Source organism: Pseudorasbora parva, chromosome 20 (assembly GCF_024679245.1).
Source record: "Pseudorasbora parva isolate DD20220531a chromosome 20, ASM2467924v1, whole genome shotgun sequence".
In the NCBI taxonomy this organism is placed as follows: domain Eukaryota; kingdom Metazoa; phylum Chordata; class Actinopteri; order Cypriniformes; family Gobionidae; genus Pseudorasbora; species Pseudorasbora parva.
This window is the reverse complement of record NC_090191.1, coordinates 8,707,216-8,728,634: the sequence shown is the minus strand read 5'-3', so window position 1 is coordinate 8,728,634 and position 21,419 is coordinate 8,707,216. Positions and strand designations below refer to the sequence as shown.

The following is a 21,419-nucleotide window of genomic DNA, read 5'->3' as shown; positions in this document are numbered from 1 at the left end:
AGAGAGTAAACAACACAAACAAATAGTTAACTGTTTTTTTTAATCAGGGCTTTTGTTTGTTTGCACAAATATCAGTTTGTTGCAATACAGACACTGTTTGTGGAAAGCTTTGAAGGATGGATATTCAAGGACGGGAGTGAATGTTCAGACATAAAGGGGATTGCTCAGTGCATTGTTCAGGTGCAGGTGTTAATGTTTTGGAATGTGAGGATGTGAGAGACCTGGGGGTTTGTAGATTCCTTTTAGAATTGTGTGACTTCAGTGGAATGTATCACATGAATAGGATTTCAGAATGACATCAAGAAGAAGTTTCTACAGGTATGATGTTATTGCTGCTGTCCAAAATCAAACTCCCACTGATTGTCCCACAGCTGCTGCTTATGAGGACACCGCGCCAATCCAACCAGCTAAACTGTCTATACCGCTTTAAAGGCATGTTTGGCATCACGATTACTTTAATCTAATTCAAACAAATTTTACTTTAATCTAATTCAGACAAACACAGCCATCACCACACTGAGGTGAGGGCGGTTACCACACCATGTTCACCCAGTTGGATCCCTTTGACGTCCATCACAGTGACACCTCAGAAACATGTGACTGCTCAGAAAAGACCATCCTTAGGTAATGGGGGTCCACCAAATGAGGTCCCAGCCAAGAGGTCATGTGAACCACCAACGGATGTGCGTAGGGACATGGTCACACATTTCCCAGAGAAGATAATAAGAGGAAACTGCAGACACTGCAAAAAAGGATATTCGAATACCCTCTGCAGGAAGTGCAATCTCCGTCTCTTATTTTCAGAGGAAAGGAACTGCTTTTGGGACTACCATTGCAAGCGAACACAGGAAAGTTTTTTTTTTCTTTTTTTGTATTGAATATTTATATATTATATTTATTTTTAATAAATTCTAATTCATTAAAATATCTATTGGGTTATTATTAATATTCATGATATTTACCTACTGTTATGGTGCTATGCAAGCAATCCTCACTCCAAATGAGCCCTTGGTTGTTCTGTACATTTGTTCTGACATTGTGAGTGCAAATGCTAAAATTCTTCTTCCAAATATTACTTAATATTAAATATATCTTTCCAGATATTATTAATATTTAGTTAAAAACTTACTAAAACAAACAAACACACACACACACACACACACACACACACACACACACACACACACACACACACACACACACACACACATATATATATATATATATATATATATATATATAATGATTATTTTTTAATCCTTCATTATTTGCATCAGAGGTGATTTGAGAGGTTATTTATTTTACACCTATGCTTGGGTCTTGCAGGGTTAATGTGTACTTAATCAATGGTCTTAATAATTGTACAATTGTATGGAGGTGTACAATAACAGTGGCGGATTCTTGCCCAGGGTGTAATTACTTAAAAAGTGGCGGTACTTCACAGAATGAGACTTGATGCTGGCTGGACTATATATCCAGAGGCGGAACAATTTAGAAGAATAATGACAGCTCTGTCTTGAATATGATTGAAAAATTCTTCTCTTTCACGCTTTGGTAGTGCATCGCCCTATCACCCTTATGAAGAAACTGCCCCGGTGCCTTATTTGTTTTTATAAAGTGCCTGGTAACAATACATCTAAAGCTTTTTCTTCATGTCCAACAGCGATAAGTCAGTGAAGGACAGTGGCATCTGCTGATCAGCATCATGACACACTAGACGAGCTGGAAGAAGACAAGAAAGGTAATGAAGAAAAGAATATCAGTAATGTCACAGTTGTCATATAGGAATGTAATTAAAGGGTTACTTCAGTGATTTAGCATTAAGCTTTGTATTTAAACTGGGTCATTAATCTAGTAGAAATGTGAATGTGACCTCCGTTCATCTTCAGAACACAGTTTAAGATATTTTATAATTATGTTCATGAGCTTTCTGTTTCTCCATTGAAAATGTATGCGCAGTATACTGTCCCTTTCCAGAAGGACTAGAAAGGTAATTAAAACATCAGCAAAGTAGTCCATATGTGTCCATATAAGCATCCAAAATACATTTTGGTCCCAAAATAACAAAACCTACGACTCTCTCAGACTATAAACGAAGCTCGCACGCACCAGATAACACGCCAGCAGCGTCACTGCGCAGTCGCAAACACGGATTGAAAACAAACACAGAAGAAAAGACGATGCTGAATAAAGTCATAGTTTTTGTTATTTTGGTACCAAAATGTATTTACGATGCTTCAAGAGATTCTACCTAACCAAGATGTCACATATGGACAAGTTTGATACCTTTCTGGTCCTTCTAGAAAGGGACAATATACTGTGCATACGTTTTCAAAGGAGAGAAAGATTCTTTTGAACTAAATATAAAATATCTTAAAATGAGTTCCGAAGATGAACAGAGGTCTTACGCCCGTTTCACACCGCAAGCGTGAGCGGCTCGGCGTCCATGTTAATCAATGAGTGCATTCACACCGGGAGCAGGAGTGGCGCGTGAGCGTCAAGCAGGAGCAAATTGACGATATTTGCGTCATCAGAGGATTTTTCCCAGAAATAAAATGCATAAATCTCTCGTCTCGGGGGTGTAATATATTAGGATCTGAAAACAGATTGGAGAGATGAACGATAGATACAATGGGGCTTGGCTTAACATTCCAGCCAATCAGCACATACATTACAGGGGGGATATTAGGGGGGGAAGTACCATAATTCGAATATACTCCCGGGTTTCTGCTGATACAAAGCCATATGCTAAATCGCTGAAGGAACCCTTTAATCTCTGTGTCTGTTCCAGTGGAGATGAGCAGCAGCACTCACACTGGAGTCCGTGTTGATCTGAATGCTCAGACAGGAGCAACTGTAAATGCTCCTGTACTCGCTGGAAACACCATCACAGGCCCAGTGACCATCAGCTACAACACTGCAGGAAACGGTACTGTCACTATAGCTGTGCTTACTGACACACACTGCTTATTAGCAGGCACTTAATGCTTGATAAGTGAAAAATCTCAGTTTTTGTGAACACTTTCCCTTTTAAAGTTCATGTAAGAATTTGATTTCTCTTACTCTTCAGTCAACTAAGATTGCTCTTCGGTCCCTCTATCGTCTATGGTCTGTGTCCCAAATATTCGATCTTTATTGAGCATTTTACACAAATTTTACTTTCCATGGAAAAGAGAGACACCCCAATCCCAGATGTTGCCCTTGAGAGGACGTGCAAATATAAAACCATTGAAGGAATCATTTCAGGAACAAGCTGGCTAGAAATAAGAGGAAAAGATAAGGAGTTGAATGAATAAAGACTTACCAAGGCATTCAAATGGCGTAGAAAATGTAAAAACAAAAACAAAACAAAAAACTTTAATTCATCATGGCTTAATCTTATAAACACAGGTGACAAGTACACCTACGTGTTTTGGCTTACAAGCCTTTGTCAGGGTGTGACAACATTTATTGAACCGTATTTATTAGGCGTGTTCGACATCGGCTGCGGCTGGATGCGATCGGCAAGAGTAGCCGCGTGCATTCGGGGAGAAGCTGCAAACAGATACGTGAAGTCGGACACTTTCTGCTTCCCACGCTTGCGCTGCGTCTGCAAACTTTATCACAGCTGAAGTTATATAAATGCAATATTTCTCAAATACACAGATGTTTCAAATGTCATTTTCATTTAATTCTTTATGTACTACTTAATAAAGCGTCTATTTGGACAAAATTAAAGTTCAACATATAAACCTACACTATCAATGAAGCGTTGTCAACGGTTTTTATCAGTTTTAGTTTGATAAACATGAGAATATAACATCGCAACTACATGAAAAGAGGTTTTACTGTTATAAATGAATGATTTGTGAGCATTAGCGTAACATAAGGTTTAGAATAAACACGAAACACACGTGATCGCTTGAGAATCTGCACCGGCTGCATCAGTCGGCTTGTTTCGAAATGCTCTCGCGGTACCTCGTTGACATACGTCACAGTCACATGCCATCGGCGCTGCCGCAAGTCGGACAAAATTTCTAAACGGCATGCAGTGCTTCCAGTCTGCCGCTGATCTGTCTGCGCATCGCTGGGTGAAGTCGAACAAGCCTATTAAGTTGAATCATCCCTTAACAAGTTAACGCCCACCGGATTTTGGGCAGGGCGATCATAAACTGCATCACTTGAAAGCTAAAACACTCAAGATTTACTCGAAAAATGTGACGACTGATCAGTTATAAATAATCATGTCAGGCTCATAAAAATGTCAGGAAAACACGATTCCTGGCTGCATGTCATTATCCATGGAACACTGAATCTGTGGTAGTTGTAAGGAACACTATATCGAGACCAACCTCTTATTTTAAACTGATAATCGTTTGCTCTACTCGCGTTTTCCTCTAGTAACTCCCGACACGCAGCAGCAGCTCTCTTCTGCCACTCACGCCCGTTTCACACATACTCCGTCTGCAGTGCGTCTGCGGTGCGTGTTGCGTTGCGTGTGCGTTGCAGGATCCGTCCCAGCTAACAGGGAACGTTCTCAGAACGTTGGCTAACGTTCTCTAAAAGTTCTCTCAAAGTTATCAAAAAACGTTCTTGCAGTAACGTTATTAGAACGTTGTGCCAACGTTATTTGCTGTTGAGTAACGTTCTAAAAACGTTACCTATAAAACGTTTTTCTTACATTGTTAGTGGAACGTTTTAAAAACGTTACTACATTAAAAAAGTATTAGTCATTACAAATTAGTCATACAGCTTTTTTCTCAAACTTCAGATACATAATTTGTATATCCAGAGATAACTTAATGACACTTAAATGCTATTTTCGAGTATATATTTATTTTTTTACAATCAGAAGAAAAATCTAGTAAACTAGTTATGTATTAAATATAAATGTAATATAAATATAAAAGTCAATTATAAAAGTGGTTTTAGCTTTTTTTAAGAAAGTATAAGATGTCAATAAACAAAAGCAAGTACATTAAAGGAGAAAACAGGAATATTTTATTTGATCATACTCCACACCCTTATAAGAACGTTATTTAACGTTCTTAGAACCTAATGAGAACGTTAATACAACGTTCCACAAACTGGACATTTCAACGTTCCTAGAACGTTCAAAAACGTTTTTAGAACTTAATGGGAACGTTAGGGGAACGTTCTTATAACCTAAAATTGTTAGCTGGGGTAAGCCCTGTAGTGTTTTCACATATGCTGCGTTTGCAGTCCGCAACTGATCCGCTGTTGCACACCACAAACACAGCATTTATTCATTATTTTTATTTAAAATCCAAAAGTTTTTACTGAACATGCCTCGTCAGAATTGCAATTCTCTTTGTTTACTCTTTAATAGAAGTCAGGTTACGTATAGCCTACTACATTTAAACATTTTATTAAATTCATTTATTCATATTTATATACTTTAGATTTAGCTCACACAAGTGGCAAAACATTTAAACATAGGTTATAGCCTTAAATCACAAACATTTTAAATTAGAAACGTAATAGTCTATTCAAAAACAGCCGACTCCCGTCTTTTCTTTCGTTTTTAAACCCTTTTAAAAGAAATCCTGCAGGTCAAAAATAACTTTGCATTTCACCTCCAAGACAGTAAGAGTGCTATCCATTATGGCACATTTTTTACCTAAATGCCAGGTAAGGTGTCGTTTTGTTGCTTTACTTGAGAAAAAAAGCTACGTGTTGACTTTGAAACAAGAGTATATTTTAAATGATATGCATCCGTGTTGAAATTACTAGATTTTCGCGTCAGTACATGTTTATTTTAATGCGAACAATGTTCTATCACTTTAATGCAGCAACGCAACGCAGCGCAGCAAAAAATAGACTCGGTATGAAAACGATCCGTGCACTGCTGCAGACGCAACGCACCTGGAACGGACTGACGGACTGCATCCGCGTGCAGCGTAAAAGCTGTCATCCGTTAACATGGGATATCTTTAATTGATTTAATACTAGGCATAATTCTAATTAGAGATATCTCAAATTACAATTGCACTAGTAAAAATTATAATTAGAGATATCTCTAACTGGTTTTTGACTAGTCATAATCACATTTAAGATATCTTTAATTCATCAAATTAAAAGATATCTAAAATACATTTGTAGATATCTGCAAATAATTTATTACTAGTCAAATTATAATTGAAGATATCTTGAATTGGATTTTTGTCTAGGCAAAACTTAATACGAGATATCTTGAATTGGAATTCTTCCTAGTCGAAACTCATTTAAAGATATCTGCAATTTAATTATAGATATCTCTGTCTGATTTTTGACTAGACAGATCTTTCTTTGGAGATATCTGCAATTAGCTTTGTGACTAGGAAGAATATAAATGTAGATATCTGGAATTAACATTCTGACTAGTCAAAACTTCTTTATAGATATCTTAAACATGCATGCAAATATGCCTTAGCTAAGCCACACCTTAAACATTTTATTAACCAATCCTACCGCGGAAACCGTTGTCATCTGCCATTTTGTTTTTAGAATTGTATAATAAAAGTCCTGCGTCTTTGGTCATTTTAAGCTCATTTATATAGAAGGAAATCAAACGAATGAAAATAAAAAATGTACCTGGGACATGTGTAAAAGTGACATATAATATGCTGAGAAGATCAAGAAGGTTGTTGTCTAATTCTAGGCTATATATTAAAGTAATAAACAAGGTTGAGATGTGCATGCTGTGGATTCAATTGTGTCAGTTTTTATTCCCAAACGAACACATTTAAAGCTAAGCATTTGGCCTTATTTCTGGTGCAACATTACATATGTTATAATTTTAAAATAACTTTTCAACGCACTGGCGCTCATCACTCAACACAGCAGAATATCACATCGCAGATCGTTTGCTATAATACAACACACCACTCCCACCTTGTGGATTATTACCTTTATGACACGAGTAAACACAACGCAATATACTAATCAATGTAATCAGTAGCTACATCATATCGCAAGCCATTTTAACATTTAAACCTTTGTCTGACTATCTATAAATATATTTAAAGATAGTAACAATTGTATTTTGACTAGTGATAATTATAATTCGACTAGTCAAAATGACAATTAGAGATATCTGCAATTATAATTGCACAAGTAAGAAATCTGATTCGAGATATCTCTAAATACATTTTGACTAGTCAAAACTCTATTAAAGATATCTGTAATGAGGTCAGAGATATCTTCAATAGACGCGTCACACATACGCAAAGGTAATTAGAGATATCTCTAATTCAATTTCGACAAGTCACAGCTCTATTTTAAGATATCTGAATTGTACCTGCTCCTAGTCAAATCTGCACTGTTGTGTAGGGTTGTGACGTGAGGGAATTTTCCACCAATAATCGACGAGTGACAACATTTGGATGCATATGATTAAATGTCTCCAGCAGACCCAGTCAAAAACATTTAAGAATGATTTTTAAAAAGTTACAGGTTAATAAATGTTTAAATAACATTAACATGATGTAGCTACTGATTACATTGATTAGTACATTGCGTTGTGTTTACTCGTGTCATAAAGGTAATAATCCACAAGGTGGGAGTGGTGTATTGTATTATAGCAAAAGATCTGCGATGTGATATTCTGCTGTGTTGAGTGATGAGCACCAGTGTGTTTCGAAAAGTTATTTAAAAATTATAACATATGTAATGTTGCACCAGAAATAAGGCCAAATGCTTAGCTTTAAATGTGTTCGTTTGGGAATAAAAACTAACACAATTGAATCCACAGCATGAACATCTCAACATTATTTATTACTTTAATATATAGCCTAGAATAAGACAACCTTCTTGATCTTCTCAGCATATTATATGTCACGTTTACACATGTCCTAGGTACGTTTTTATTTTCATACGTTTGATTTCCTTCTGTATAAAGGAGTTTAAAATGACCAAAGACGCATAAATGCATTATGATTAGCAGTTTATTGCAGATTTATTTGAATAAAAAAACTACTCTTTACAATTACAAATATTCTGATATAAATGGCCTTGTTGAAAGTACGCCTAGGCTTTTTTTCTTTTTTTCTTTTTTTTTCTTTTTTACATAAAAGCTTACAGAAGCTACACTTTTGAGAGAATCATCCTCAAATTTGAATCAAAGCATGATCAGACATTCAGCTTTATATTAAGGCCATTTATATTAAAATCTCATAATTTTTTCCCTAGGAAAAAAAAAAACGTGAGTCACTTACATGCATATTTCTCCTTGTTTTACTCTGTTCCTATACTATTTTGAGTTATTAATCTTGTGTAACAATATTTCAAGTGTCTAGTTTAAAATAAGACCAGATGAATGAATTTAGACAATAAGGTTTAAGAGCTGCAGATCTTTTTATTTGGGTATGTCGTTTTCAGAAAATTCTACAAAAATAGGGCGCAGGTTAAGAGCAAAGAACACCTAGATAAGATTTTCTTAATAGTAAGATCATTCAAGATCGTTTTAAGGCATCTTGTATTTAGGGGAATGGAAAAACATAAATCACGATACTGCCTAATGTTATTAAACTTCAAAAGGCTTTGATTTTTATGAAATGCATGTGAGCACTTGACGTTTTAAAGCCTGAACGTGAAGCGGGCTCACACAACAGCACTTCGGTTTTCAAACATGAGGAGACTTGTGTCTTTAGCTGTAGTGCATTTCTCGATTGCAAAAAGGCCAACTTGGTCATGAACTGGCTTATATATATATATATATATATATATATATATATATATATATATATATATATATATATATATATATATATATATATATATATATATATATTGTTTTTTTTTTTTTTTTTTTTTTTTTTGTCTGAGGTCAACTTATGACATTTGCATGGTTTTTTCATTCAAAAACATCATAACGAATAAGTAAAAGGCTATTTTCTACCCTGGTTTTGAGGCTCTCTCAAGAAACACCCGGTTTTGATAGTCGTGCCGCACTGAACACTTCGGAAAATAAATGGCTAGGATTGGATAACAGTTTTGTGATACGGATGTGAACAGTTTTTCTCATATTTAATGAGCTTCGGCTCCCTGTGAGTACACAAGGAATTGTTTTGAAAGTGTGTGGAGAAACGGCAACCGAAACGCTTCGTCCCACAGGGATCACACTGCCTGGGTATGCCAATTCTTACGCCTATTTCATTACTCTTGACAATCACACATTGACATGTGTATGTAGTTTCATAAACACCAGTGATTTCCAACCACATTTTTGTGACTGTCTTTGGTTCGCTGCATTTTTTATGCATGACATGCAATAGAATAGGTAACCTAAGTAACATATGCCTAAGTGATGCTAAAACAGATCAAGGCTCAAACTTCCAAGCGATAATCATGCTGTTGACTCACTGCCTGGACTCACAGTAATGTAATATATAAGTAACTGTGTTACTTATAATGCCTGTTAATAAATGTTCAATGTCACCTCTGCAACCTTTCATGCTATTATCTGAATATAATGCTATAGATCTGAATATAATCCCATTGATCTAAATATAATGCCATACATTTGAATACAATGCCAAAGATCTATCTAAATGTAATGCAACACTTTTCACAATTATTTAATATTGAGAGCTGTAATAGTAGAAACACACTAGTGAGAGTAATACTTAGCTATTTCAAATGGAAAGACGTAAGCTAATCACAGCTGTCGGCATTTTCACTGAACTCACAGCAGACACACCACTTCAAACAGTGTTCAAACCAGAGGGCTAAAATCTGGGTAGGAAAAGTGCCTTTTATTTATAAATTATGACCTTTTTTGATGTAAAATTCATACTAACATTATAAGTGCACCCCAGGAAACATCATAAAACAATAAAACAACGCAGTTCATGACCCCTTTAAGGAGAAAACGCTCAGCAATGGTGTTGGCTTATGAATTTGCACACGGTTTTTCTTAAATTATATTAAAAATTTCACATAGACATATAAACGACATTAAAAGCGTGAATTTCACCACAGGGAGACTTGAGAATTTTTGAAAAACATGATAATTTAGTCTTTGCTGTCTTTTCCCCTTCTTTTCTTAAAGAATCAACTTCGGACAACAGACAAGCTGCTCTTCATGAATACACAGAGATCAGCCGCAGACTGAAGGACCATTTAAAACAGGACTACGAGCAGATATTGATTGGTAATTCAGAGACGGGTCATCTGGAAAAGCTGAACAATATCTACACTGATTTATATGTGGTGGAGAATGAGGCTGGAGGAAGAATAAATGAACACGAGGTGAGACAGATCGAATTGAATCATAAACAATGTGATGCCAAGGACACACCCATTCAGTGCAACAATATTTTTAAAGTCCATAAAAAGGTACTGACGATGGGGATCGCAGGGGTAGGAAAAACTGTTTCTGTCAATAAATTCATCCTTGACTGGGTTGATGGAAAAGAAAATCAGGATATAGTCTTCATTTTTCCTCTGCCGTTCCGTCAGCTAAACCTGATTACAGAGAACTGCAGTCTCATGGAACTGCTTCACGAATACTTCTTTACTGATCCTAAAGAGCTGCCCTCTCTTCCTGGAGGTGAGGGTAAAGTCTTGTTCATTTTTGATGGGCTGGATGAATGTCGCTTCCCTTTGAAATTTAAAGAGGGTGGCAGATTCACAGATGTTCACAAAAAAACAACAGTGGGTAAGATAGTTACAAGCCTAATCAAGAGACACCTGCTTCCCTCTGCTCTCATCTGGATCACATCCAGACCAGCTGCGGCCGGACAGATAGACCGAAACTACATTGATCAGGTAACCGAAGTGCGAGGATTTAATGATGAACAGAAAGAGCAATACTTCAAAAATAACAGCAGTCCTGCGGTTTCTGAAAAGATTATCAGACACATCAAGAAATCCAGAAGCCTGCACATTATGTGCCACATCCCTGTCTTCTGCTGGATCTCTCTCACTGTCCTTCAGCCTCTACTGGCTCAACAAAATGACAAAAAAAGCAATGACACAACTCTCACAGGGATGTACACAAACTTCTTAATTTCTCAGCAGCAACAGATGAAAGAAAAATACTGTGATGACCCTGAACCTAAGGCCAATGCAATGTCTTTTGATCAGATTATCCTGAAGCTTGGGAAATTGGCCTTTCAACAGCTAACGAAAGGTCAACTGATTTTCTACAAAGAAGATCTTGAGGAATGTGGACTAGATGTCAATGAAGGGTCGGTGTACTCTGGGTTATGTACTCGAATGTATAAGGAGGAAAAGGCAAGAAATGTTTTCAGCTTCGTACATCTCAGCATACAAGAATTCCTCGCTGCACTGTATGTGTTTTTGATGAGCAAGAAGATAAACCCATTTCTTCAATCCTGGACAGAAAAACTTGAATGGTTTTTCTCAAATAAGTCACCATTTAAACTTCATAAGGCTGCGATCAACAAGGCTTTACAAAGCGAGAATGGACACCTGGATCTTTTTCTTCGGTTCCTTCTGGGTCTCTCGCTGGAGTCCAATCAGAGTGACCTGAAGGAGCTACTGCCAGGACTGGAACTCAAAACAGAAAATGTTAAAGACACTGTTGACTATATCAAAAAGAAAATAGAGAAAGAGAAATCAGTAGAGAAGACCATCAATCTCTTCCACTGTTTGAGTGAACTGAAAGATAACTTTAGGGAGGAAATCCAGAATAATCTGAGCTCAGGAAATCTTTCAGAAAAGAATCTCTCCTCTGCTCAATGGTCCGGTCTGGTGTTTGTGCTCCTCATGTCAGAAGAGACTCAGGAGATGTTTGAACTGCAGAAATACAGAAGATCTGATGAAGCACTGATGAGACTGCTGCCAGTGATCAAAAACACTAGAAGAGCACTGTAAGAGACTTTTTTTTTTTTTACAATCATTTACATATACTGTTAGTGTTTTATTACTGGGCCTTAAAGGGTTAGTTCATCCAAAAATGAAATGTATGTCATTAATGACTCACCGCAATGTCGTTCCACACCCGTAAGACCTCTGTTCATCTTCGGAACACAGTTTAAGATATTTAATATTTAGTCCGAGAGCTTTTAGGTTCCTTCATGAAAGTGTATGTACGGTATACTGTCCATGTCCAGAAAGGTAATAAAAACATCATCAAAGTAGTCCATATGTGACAACAATTAGTTAAAGGTGCCCTAGAAGGAAAAATTGAATTAACCTTGCCATAGTGAGGACACATACATGGACATCATATACTGTGAGTCTCAAACGCCATTGCCTCCTACTTCTTATGTAAATCTCGTGCATGAAAAACACCACGGAAAAATAAGTGATTCTCAACATAAGGCCAACCGTGACACAAGCGTTTGGGATCATTTATATGCACGCCCCCAACATTTGCATCTGTCCAAACATGTGCATTGTCAGTCGGAACTGACAGAGCAGAATCATCGGGACTGCAGTTAAACATGCGTCACGCCAGGGTAGCGAAAACAGCTGCTCATGGTCACACATCATGGTCTAGGCTGTGCAGGAGACGTGAGGACTTTTCTACCCTTCCCACAGATAAAAAAAAGTCAACAGTCATGGTTGATGTTTATAATCCGATACCACAACAATGTAATTCAAGATTGTTCGTTTATTCGGCCCATTTCAAGCAAGCTTCGCTCAGCGTCTTAAACTGAAGAAAGTGGTAATTACAACTGTATTCCTGCAAGCAGTAAGTAGTGCTTTTATCCACTTATTGACTCTTAAAACTTTTTTTTATTAAATTGAAAGTTTCTTAGAGAGACAGCATTGTCTAGATAACGCAAGATCATACCATACAAAACAAAATAGTGTGTCTAATGATAAAGGTTAATATTATTTTCTATTACAAAATACAACCGTAGATACGTTGCTTACAGATCGTTTACTCAATCTTTCTAGCTAACGTCACCTTTTCCACCATATAAGTTAAAACGATAGTCATTTGACAAGGCTATTCATTTTGTAAAAATATATATATTTATATTTTTGATAACTTAAGTATTATGTTTTTGCATGCTTGTATTTCAGAGTAAGTAAATCACTGCGTAGCCTACATTGTGACTAACATTACATTTTACACACATGCAATATCGTTAACGAAAAAAGACCAGTCTAAAATCACTGATTTTGGTTTTGTCTGAGAGTATCAAGAGCATTCGTGCAGTTGCCAGATTTCAGTAATTTAAATCCCCCAAACAGGGCTTTACTGTGAAAAGAACCCATATACTATACAGTGTACAATCTGGCATCCATATGCACGTAAGCTCTCTCTCGCGCGCGGATGATCTGAAAACCCCAATAAGCAAATAGGCTGTATTTTATCTCCATTTGAGATGTTCTGCTTAAAGTGTCATTCAGTCGGTCTGTGTTCTGTCAGGACGGTCAGGACTCACGAGCCGCTTTGCTGAACAAATGATCATTTGTTCGAACTGCTGTGAGCTGCTGAAATAAGCCAGAGCAGAGCCCTAATTTTAATATTAATGACTCTTCCAAATAAGGCAAAAACAGAGCATTACATCCTAGGGACAATTTATAGGGTTGTAAATGGACCTGTAAAACTGTATCTGGACAATCTTTGCCCTTAAATAAGCCACACACCCTCTAGGTAGATATCAGAGAACAATTAAAAATATTGTTTCAACTCATTCTAGGACACCTTTAATTAGAATCTCTTGAAGCATCAAAAATTGAGTCCTTAATTCAGAAAAATCGTTTTCCAGTAAGTAGAATCCTAGGCCTCAGCAACCCAAAAATAAAACAAAATGTATGGCCATCCAGTAACACCCAAAAAGATGCAAAAGATCCAAACCTCACCTTCAGGCTTCAAACCAGGGTCCACAGCTCTGATAAGCCATGTACTACTAGGCCAGGAGAAATCCAACAAGGTCAAATCCGTAATTCAGGTTTGGAATAAGGCTTTAATCCACTGTGAAATATAAATCTTCTTCAAAATAACAGAACACTGGTAGCCACTGAATCTATTATAAGATCCACAGAGTACTGCTTTGTTCTTTTTTCAGAAGTTGTACTCCAACAGATGGATTCTTACAGGCCTAGACCTTTGCCTTTGCAGGCACAAGTCAGAGTTCTGTGGCAATCTAGTGACATCTAATAAAATATAGCATCCAAAGATCCCAAATTGGAATGGGTGATGTTATTTTTGAGAGAACCACTCATTTAGACTTAAGTATGATTAAAAAGTCTTACATAAAAACAAAAAAGCTCAGACTTCAATTCAGACATTCAAACAACAAACTGGATTAGCTGCCATCTTGGAATGTTAAGATGTTGAACTTCCTGATTGATGCTAGGGATGGGCATTTTTGTCTATTTTTTATTTTGCTCATCGATAGGTCTCAAAAACGAGTAATCGATTAACCGTGGGCGGGGCTGGGGCGGGGCGGGGCGTCTCCATCATGGAGATATTAAACTATTTTAAGACTGTTACAAAAATGTATGCTGACATAAACATAAGATGTCTATGCAAAAATGAACATATGACTATAAAAAAATAACTATTAGATTATGATGCATAAATGTCTTTGAAAAAGAAACTAAATAACCGTCTCAAATAACCCATTCAATGATCGGGCATTGTATTTGAGCTGAAACTGTGAATACACCACCCCGCAGAGCTTTGCTAGAGATTTAATTAACTCAGTCAAACGCATCCTATATGAGATTAATCAGATATATGCCTATTACAATTTACATCTGCCCAAAAGGATGCAAATGCGCACATGAACTTGGCCGTGCTACTGCAGGCTTGAAAACGAAACTCATTTTGAATGCACTCTTCCCTTAACAACAACACTACAGCATCACTGCGCGTTTTCAAATCCATGAGAAACAACTTTAAAACAGATCTACTGTTTAAAAAAAGAGCAATACTGCTGCATCATAAATATCATCAATGATTTTGAAAAAGAAATAGCCTACCTAAAAATAATATGACCGTCTTAAATAACCCAGAGTAGTGTTGTCAAAAGTACCGACCGCGATATCAAATCGGTACTGAAATGTTAAAAATGTGACGCTTCGAGCGCTGTAATCGTAAACACCTCTGACTGGTTATTGTGCTCACGCGCTCATCGGATGTGCCTGTGATTGGCTACAATGATACAGCGCTCAAAGCGTCATATTTTTAACATTTCAATACCGATTTGGTATCCCGGTCGGTACTTTTGACAACACTAACCCAGAGTCGATAATGTCGAGCTGTTCGCATTTGAGCTGAAGCTGAAGAGAATGAACACCAGCCGAAATAACGGCAGGGCTTTGCTAGCTGGTTATTAAACTCAACCAAACGTCGTCCTATATGAGATTATTTAGATATAGACAACATATAATCAAGTATTAAGCAAGTAATCTTACAACTTGCATCCGTGGAAAAGGACGCAGATGCGCAGATTAACTTGACTGTGCTCTGACTCTCGTTGTGGATTTCCTTTAACAGCGTGCGCTCATACACGGGGAACTAAAGCACGGAGAATACAACATTATATGACAATCGTGTTCTCATTGAAATGCTGTGTATGTGACAGATTGCTGCCGCAAATCTTGCGCTGTTTTCATGATCATTCACAATGCTTGAGGCATCACTGCGCTCAATGCACAGTGCTTTATTTCTCGGTCTGGAAGGCTTACCGTCTAAAATGCCGCAATAACCAATCCAAGAAATATACAAATATATTTTATAAGTCAGGGCGATCATCGTTTTCATGATCGATCATCGCTGTCACATTCGAGTACTCGAGTACTCGACCACTGTTGCCCATCCCTAATTGATGCAAATTAATTTTTAGGGTACACCTGTGTTTGAAATGAAATTAAAGGGGGGGTGAAACACTCAGTTTCAGTCAGTGTCATGTCAATCTTGAGTACCTATAGAGTAGCATTGCATCCTGCAAATCTCCGAAAAGTCTTTATTTTTTTTTATAATTATATAAGAAAGATGCGCTGTTCCGAGTCTTTCCGAAAAAAGCCGAGCAGGTGGGGGCGTATCGTGTGAGCGGAGCTAAATAATGACGTTTGCGCGCCGCTGCTATTGTGTTGTGTGCGTCGTAAAACTGTGTCATCCCTAACAGCGGGAAAAAACTTTATTCAAAATAAAAATATGGCTTTTAATCAGATACAGCCATACATCTATGATCCGGAATCAGACCCAGAGGCTGCAGTTGAACAGGAGGAGCAGCAAAAACGACTAGAGCAGGACGTCTCTATGTGGTACAAGTTATACACTAACTATATAATATGCTTAGCGACTTGTGTCATTTACATATTTATACTTGAATTATATCGTTGTAACTACAATGCCTATGAGTTCAATATCTCGGGGAATAATTAACTCAAAAGGTATTTAATTTTCAATATGTAAAATTCAATATGTATTCATATATTTATGAATATAATTTGCTAGTCGTTCATTACGTATTAAAATTTTCCGATAGGGAAAATTGTTTAATTAAATACAAGTAACCCTTTACGGAATTGCTTGAAATTATCCTACTAAGTTTGTCCTGCAAATTAGTTATAGACTTTTCAAATCAATTCTCAATAAGGGATTACTGCTTTACGAGCGGATAAGAAACATTAACTTTACTGATCAGGACAAGTTCAATATTTCAAATGGTCATAAGCCGCCTTTCCACTGCACACGACAAACGACCGCCGTCGGACCGGAAGTCATTCATTTCCAATGGAGAGTCGTACAGGGATTGCGTGGGGTGCCGACCTTATGCGAATGCGGAATTTACGGATCCGATTTGAGCTTCGGATGCGTTCAAATATTTGAACTTGAGCGACTACAGCGTATGCGACACGCCGACCGGATGTGATGTATTTCAAAGTTTTCCAATCAAATCAGTGTGCTCGCAAGTTGAGAATTATTATTATTTTTGTTTATCCGGTTTTATTTTGTTTTACAACCTTTTTAAAAATGCATAATAGATTAATATTAAAATATAACGGTGTTATTTAGTGCTGATATTAGATAGGTCAACGGCTGCTGTCTGGCTCTTGTGTACGATCGCTGCGCCGCTCGTGTTTGTGTGTGTGTGTGTGTGTGTCTGTGAGAGTGAGTCACAGTTCACCTTAGTAGTTTAACTTATGTGATCTAGTTTACTAGTTTGAGGCGGCTGGTCCGGTCCTATGGCTGTTGGAAGAATGAACAGATCAGAGAATAAATTAAAAAAACCATTTAAAAGACGCAGTGTGTCGTCATGTTTTTGTCTACCGTATATGAAAAGGTTGCGATATGATTCTAGAGAAGTATACAAATGAGACCGCAAGATCTCTCCCATGTTGCCGTGTACGATCATAATAACATTTCCGTGCGACTGCCACTAGGGGGCAAACTCCGACAGTCGTGTCCGAATGTCGTGTGCAGTGGAAAGGCGGCTATACAGTTTACTTTACTAACATAGTAGCATAAGCAGTTAGGTAACGTTAGATCGTAAGTTTCATTGACTTTGTGTATGTGGGAGAACAACAGACTCAACTCATTAAATGTCTTTTGGAGGTTTAATAAACACAGACTAAAAATAACACTACGATTCACACAGAAAGTACACACTAAATATGCATTAAGAGAGTAGAAATATAGATATTAACGAAAGAATACATAAAAGAGAATAATGAATAGACTAAAATTAGAGAGAGATAAAAGAGAGAGAGAGATGGGACAAAGAATTAGGGATAAGAAGCAGCTTTCCTTCAGTTCATCAAATACAACCTTCACGGAGTTAACTTGTCCCAACGGGAAAATAACACACCCTCTTAACAGCAGTTTGAATTTGGAAAATAAGAATACTTGCTCTAGTTTTGGCTTCTCGCGTGTGTTCCGAGTTCAAATGTCCTGCGTGTCCGGCGGTTCTTTCCGAGGTCGGGGGGAGCGGCTGGTTGCTTCTAGAGATGCTCCGTGTCCTCCTTCTGAAGAATGCCCTTGGGGCTAGTAAGTTGATGAGGCAGTAGGGAAGCGAGGAGAAGAGGATTGTGGAAGATCGGATTGTAGAAGAAAAGAAGAGCTGGGGCCTGCTGGCCCCATAGTGTGGTGGGCCTCGGTTTCTGGTCCCACACAGCACATGGCTCTGTATATGGAGGCCCTCCCTGCTTGGAGGGACGTGTTGGTTCAGCCAGCGAGAGAAGAGGAGAGAGAGAGGAGGGAGGGCATCTCCCGTTTTAAGGTCTGGGGGTAGTCCTGCCCTCCAGGGTTAGACTTAACCAATGAGATGGTTGGGATTTCCAGGCGGGAAATTCCTCCGGAGATTTTATGGCTCTTTGTTTTAAAGCTTGAATCAGTGGGTCTCTGACCATTCATATTCTAATTAATGCAACAAACACACACTGCATTTTCTGGATAAGTGATATACATGGAAGTGTAAGTCGTGAAGTGAGCATTAATTTGATAGGAGACATGACATATATGAGGTTACCTGAACTAGTAAGTTGTTAAGACAAAGACAAAAAGATGCAAAATACCATACAGAAGAAACATTTTACAAGACAGTTATGTGTTTACATACAATGTCCTGGGGTGCATGTTCATTTATAGATGGTTGTCTATAATTTGAGGCAAAAACGTGTGTTTTACAAGCTTCGTGTCTTAAACTCTTTGTGTCTAAGACACTTTCCTGTGGCCAAATTCTTTTGGGCCGTAAAACTTCTTATCAGATGGTTTCCAGGGTAACGGAGAATCTTTCTCTGTTGTGTTGGGGGAAGACCTGTTACTAAGCACAAAGCATTCAAAACATATTTGTTAAATGTAACTGGCGATTGTGTGTTTGATTCGCCTGAGTCGCTACATCGTCGTATTTTTGTCTTTGAAGGTGTACATGTGGGAAGTGCAGTTGTGCACGTGTGTGTGTGTGTTTACGCGTGGTTTGTGTAGACAATTGTAGAAAGCGGACTGGTTTTGCACGGCAGGCTAGTGTTTACATAGAAAGACATGGAATAGTAGCGCATTTGAATGAAGAAGCGTGCTTATTTAGTTCAACATATTTCCCCACTCTTTGTGTATTGTTGTTTGGAGTGCTTTTACAATACACAAACATAAAGTTACACATATAGTGGCCAGCTAAACAAATGTACACGCACTACACATCGCATGCTCCATTGATCAATTAACTATCATGTTTGGGCTACTTGATGGGCATAGGCAAAAACACAGACATTTGAAGCAGTCTTACTCACCGCCTGCGGTTCTAACGTTGGGACCTTTATCGTTGGGACTGCTCCATCCTTCAGCATTAGGCGATCGGAAAATCCGGCGTCGAGATGGGCCTTGTTTATGAAACAGTCGACACCGAAATGCAGTGAACAGACATAAACCTTCGCGCAACTCAGTTGCTGATCCGGAAAAGCAAATTACATCCACTGTTGCCTTACCGCGGGGTTTTTTGGCAATCTGTACAGGACTGTCTTGGTCTGGCAACCAAAAACGCACTTTTTTGGTGACATTGTTAATGTCTTGAAGTCACATCACCTGTGCAGCGCAGCCTACGAGCCAGCGCTTTGATGGGCGTAGCCTGTTGCTTTCGCTCTCTCCCTCTCTCTCTCTCACGCTCTTCCGGTAGAATTGTCTGTACGGCCCATACAAGGAAATTCTGAAATTTTAACGTCAAGTGGACCCATGATCGAAAAAAAATTGCCGAAACTTATGACTAACCGGAAGTAGTATTTTTGACAAAGAAATACTCCCATCAAACGTCCACCTTAACTTTTGAAACTTTGTCTATGTTTAGTATGGGAATCCAAGTCTTTAACAGTGTAAAAAGATCAGTATGCATGAAACAGCATTTCACCCCCCCTTTAAGAGGGATTGTATTTCTGGAGATTTGACAGCGTTGGTGTAATAAGTGGCGCATTTTGCTCATTTGATATGGTGTCCTACTTGGTTTGGGTGATGTTTCTGATTGTTTTACATAGAGTGTGATTGGCTGTGGTTTGAGAAAGGTTTCAGAGGTTTGACTGTGAATGCTCTCAAGGAGGAAAGGTTGAAGTCCACAGTGCTGTTACCAAGAGCTGAGCTGTAGGTGTATTGGACGAGCAAATCCATGTCCAGAGCCAATCCTCGACAGAGCTACAAAAGCTGCCGTCCGTGAGCATTCACAGTTTGATTTCGGTTCTTTTATTATTATTATACCTTTATTTAACCAGAAAAGACTCATTGAGATTAAAAATCTCTTTTCCAAGAGTGTCCTGGCCAAGAGAGGCAGCAGCACATTTAACAAGGTTTCAGACATAAAAACATATAACATATGACATCAACATATAACAATTTGCACAAGTAATAAATAATTATAAAGTCATAAGAAATCAGAATTTCACATATTATCGCAAACGATAAACAACGGCAATGATCTTCCGTCATAATTGGGTCAGTCATAACATCTACAGCCAGTATGTGTAGCTTCCATGTTTTTTAAAAGTAATTTAAAAGCAACCAATGAAACCGGCTCCTTAAGATTCAGCACATTTTGCAGCTGATTCCAAGTGCAGGGTGCCGCATACTTAAAAGCCCCTTTTCCCAATTCTGTCCGGACTTGAGGGACAGATAATAAAAATAAGTCCTCAGAACGAAGACAATATCTTCCTGTACCTTTCTTTTTGATGTAAGATTGGAGGTATGGGGGAAGCAGACCAAGAATTGCCTTGTAGATAAAAATGTACCAATGATTAAGTCTACGGGTGGACAATGCAGACCAACCAACCCGATCATACAAAGAACAGTGATGAGTAAGTGCTCTAAAGTTTGTGATAAACCTAAGAGCTCCATGATAAACATAATCCAACAGTTTCAAGCTTGTGATGGAAGCATTCATGTATATAACATCGCCATAGTCCAGCACTGACAAGAAAGTGGCAGAAACAAGCCTCCTTTTTGACTCAAAGGAAAAACATGACTTGTTTCTAAAATAAAAACCCAATTTCAGCTTTAGTTTTTTTACCAACTGTTGAATATGAGGTTTAAAAGAGAGTGAATCATCAATTAGGATACCAAGATACTTGAATTTAGAGACAGACTCAATCTTGGAGCCCTGAGAAGTAGTGATGGGTAAAAGGTTCTGTGACTTTGATTTTGCATTTGAGAACAACATAAGTTTTGTTTTGTCGTTATTCAAAACAAGCTTTAAATCGAATAAGGTACGTTGTACAGTATCAAAAGCAAGTTGAAGGCGACAAAGAGCTTGGTTTGGAGTTGATGCAGAGCAGTATATCACAGTATCATCGGCATAGAAATGAAAATTTGCGTTGGAGACATTTTGATCCAGATTGTTGATATATAAAATAAATAAAAGTGGTCCCAGCACTGACCCCTGGGGCACACCCTTGGTTATACTAAGAGGGCTGGAGGTTAAACCATCTACCTGTACACACTGGGATCTACCAGATAGATAGTTTTCAAACCAGCAAACAGTTTTTCCTGACAACCCGACACTGAGGAGTCTTTGTTTTAATATTGCATG

At 37.9% G+C, this 21,419-nt stretch overlaps 1 protein-coding gene across 1 annotated transcript in view; it reads left to right on the top strand.

Annotated features, from left to right (window-relative positions):
• The first annotated feature begins 1,617 nt into the window (after positions 1-1,617).
• LOC137049405 (NACHT, LRR and PYD domains-containing protein 12-like) overlaps positions 1,618-21,419 on the top strand; it is a 48,623-nt gene continuing 28,821 nt past the window's right edge. The window contains exons 1-3 of the mRNA XM_067427959.1: positions 1,618-1,741; positions 2,792-2,929; positions 10,031-11,816. Of these exons, the coding sequence (XP_067284060.1) occupies positions 2,797-2,929; positions 10,031-11,816 (1,919 nt within the window). The 5' untranslated portion in view covers positions 1,618-1,741; positions 2,792-2,796. The remainder of the gene's footprint in view (positions 1,742-2,791; positions 2,930-10,030; positions 11,817-21,419) is intronic.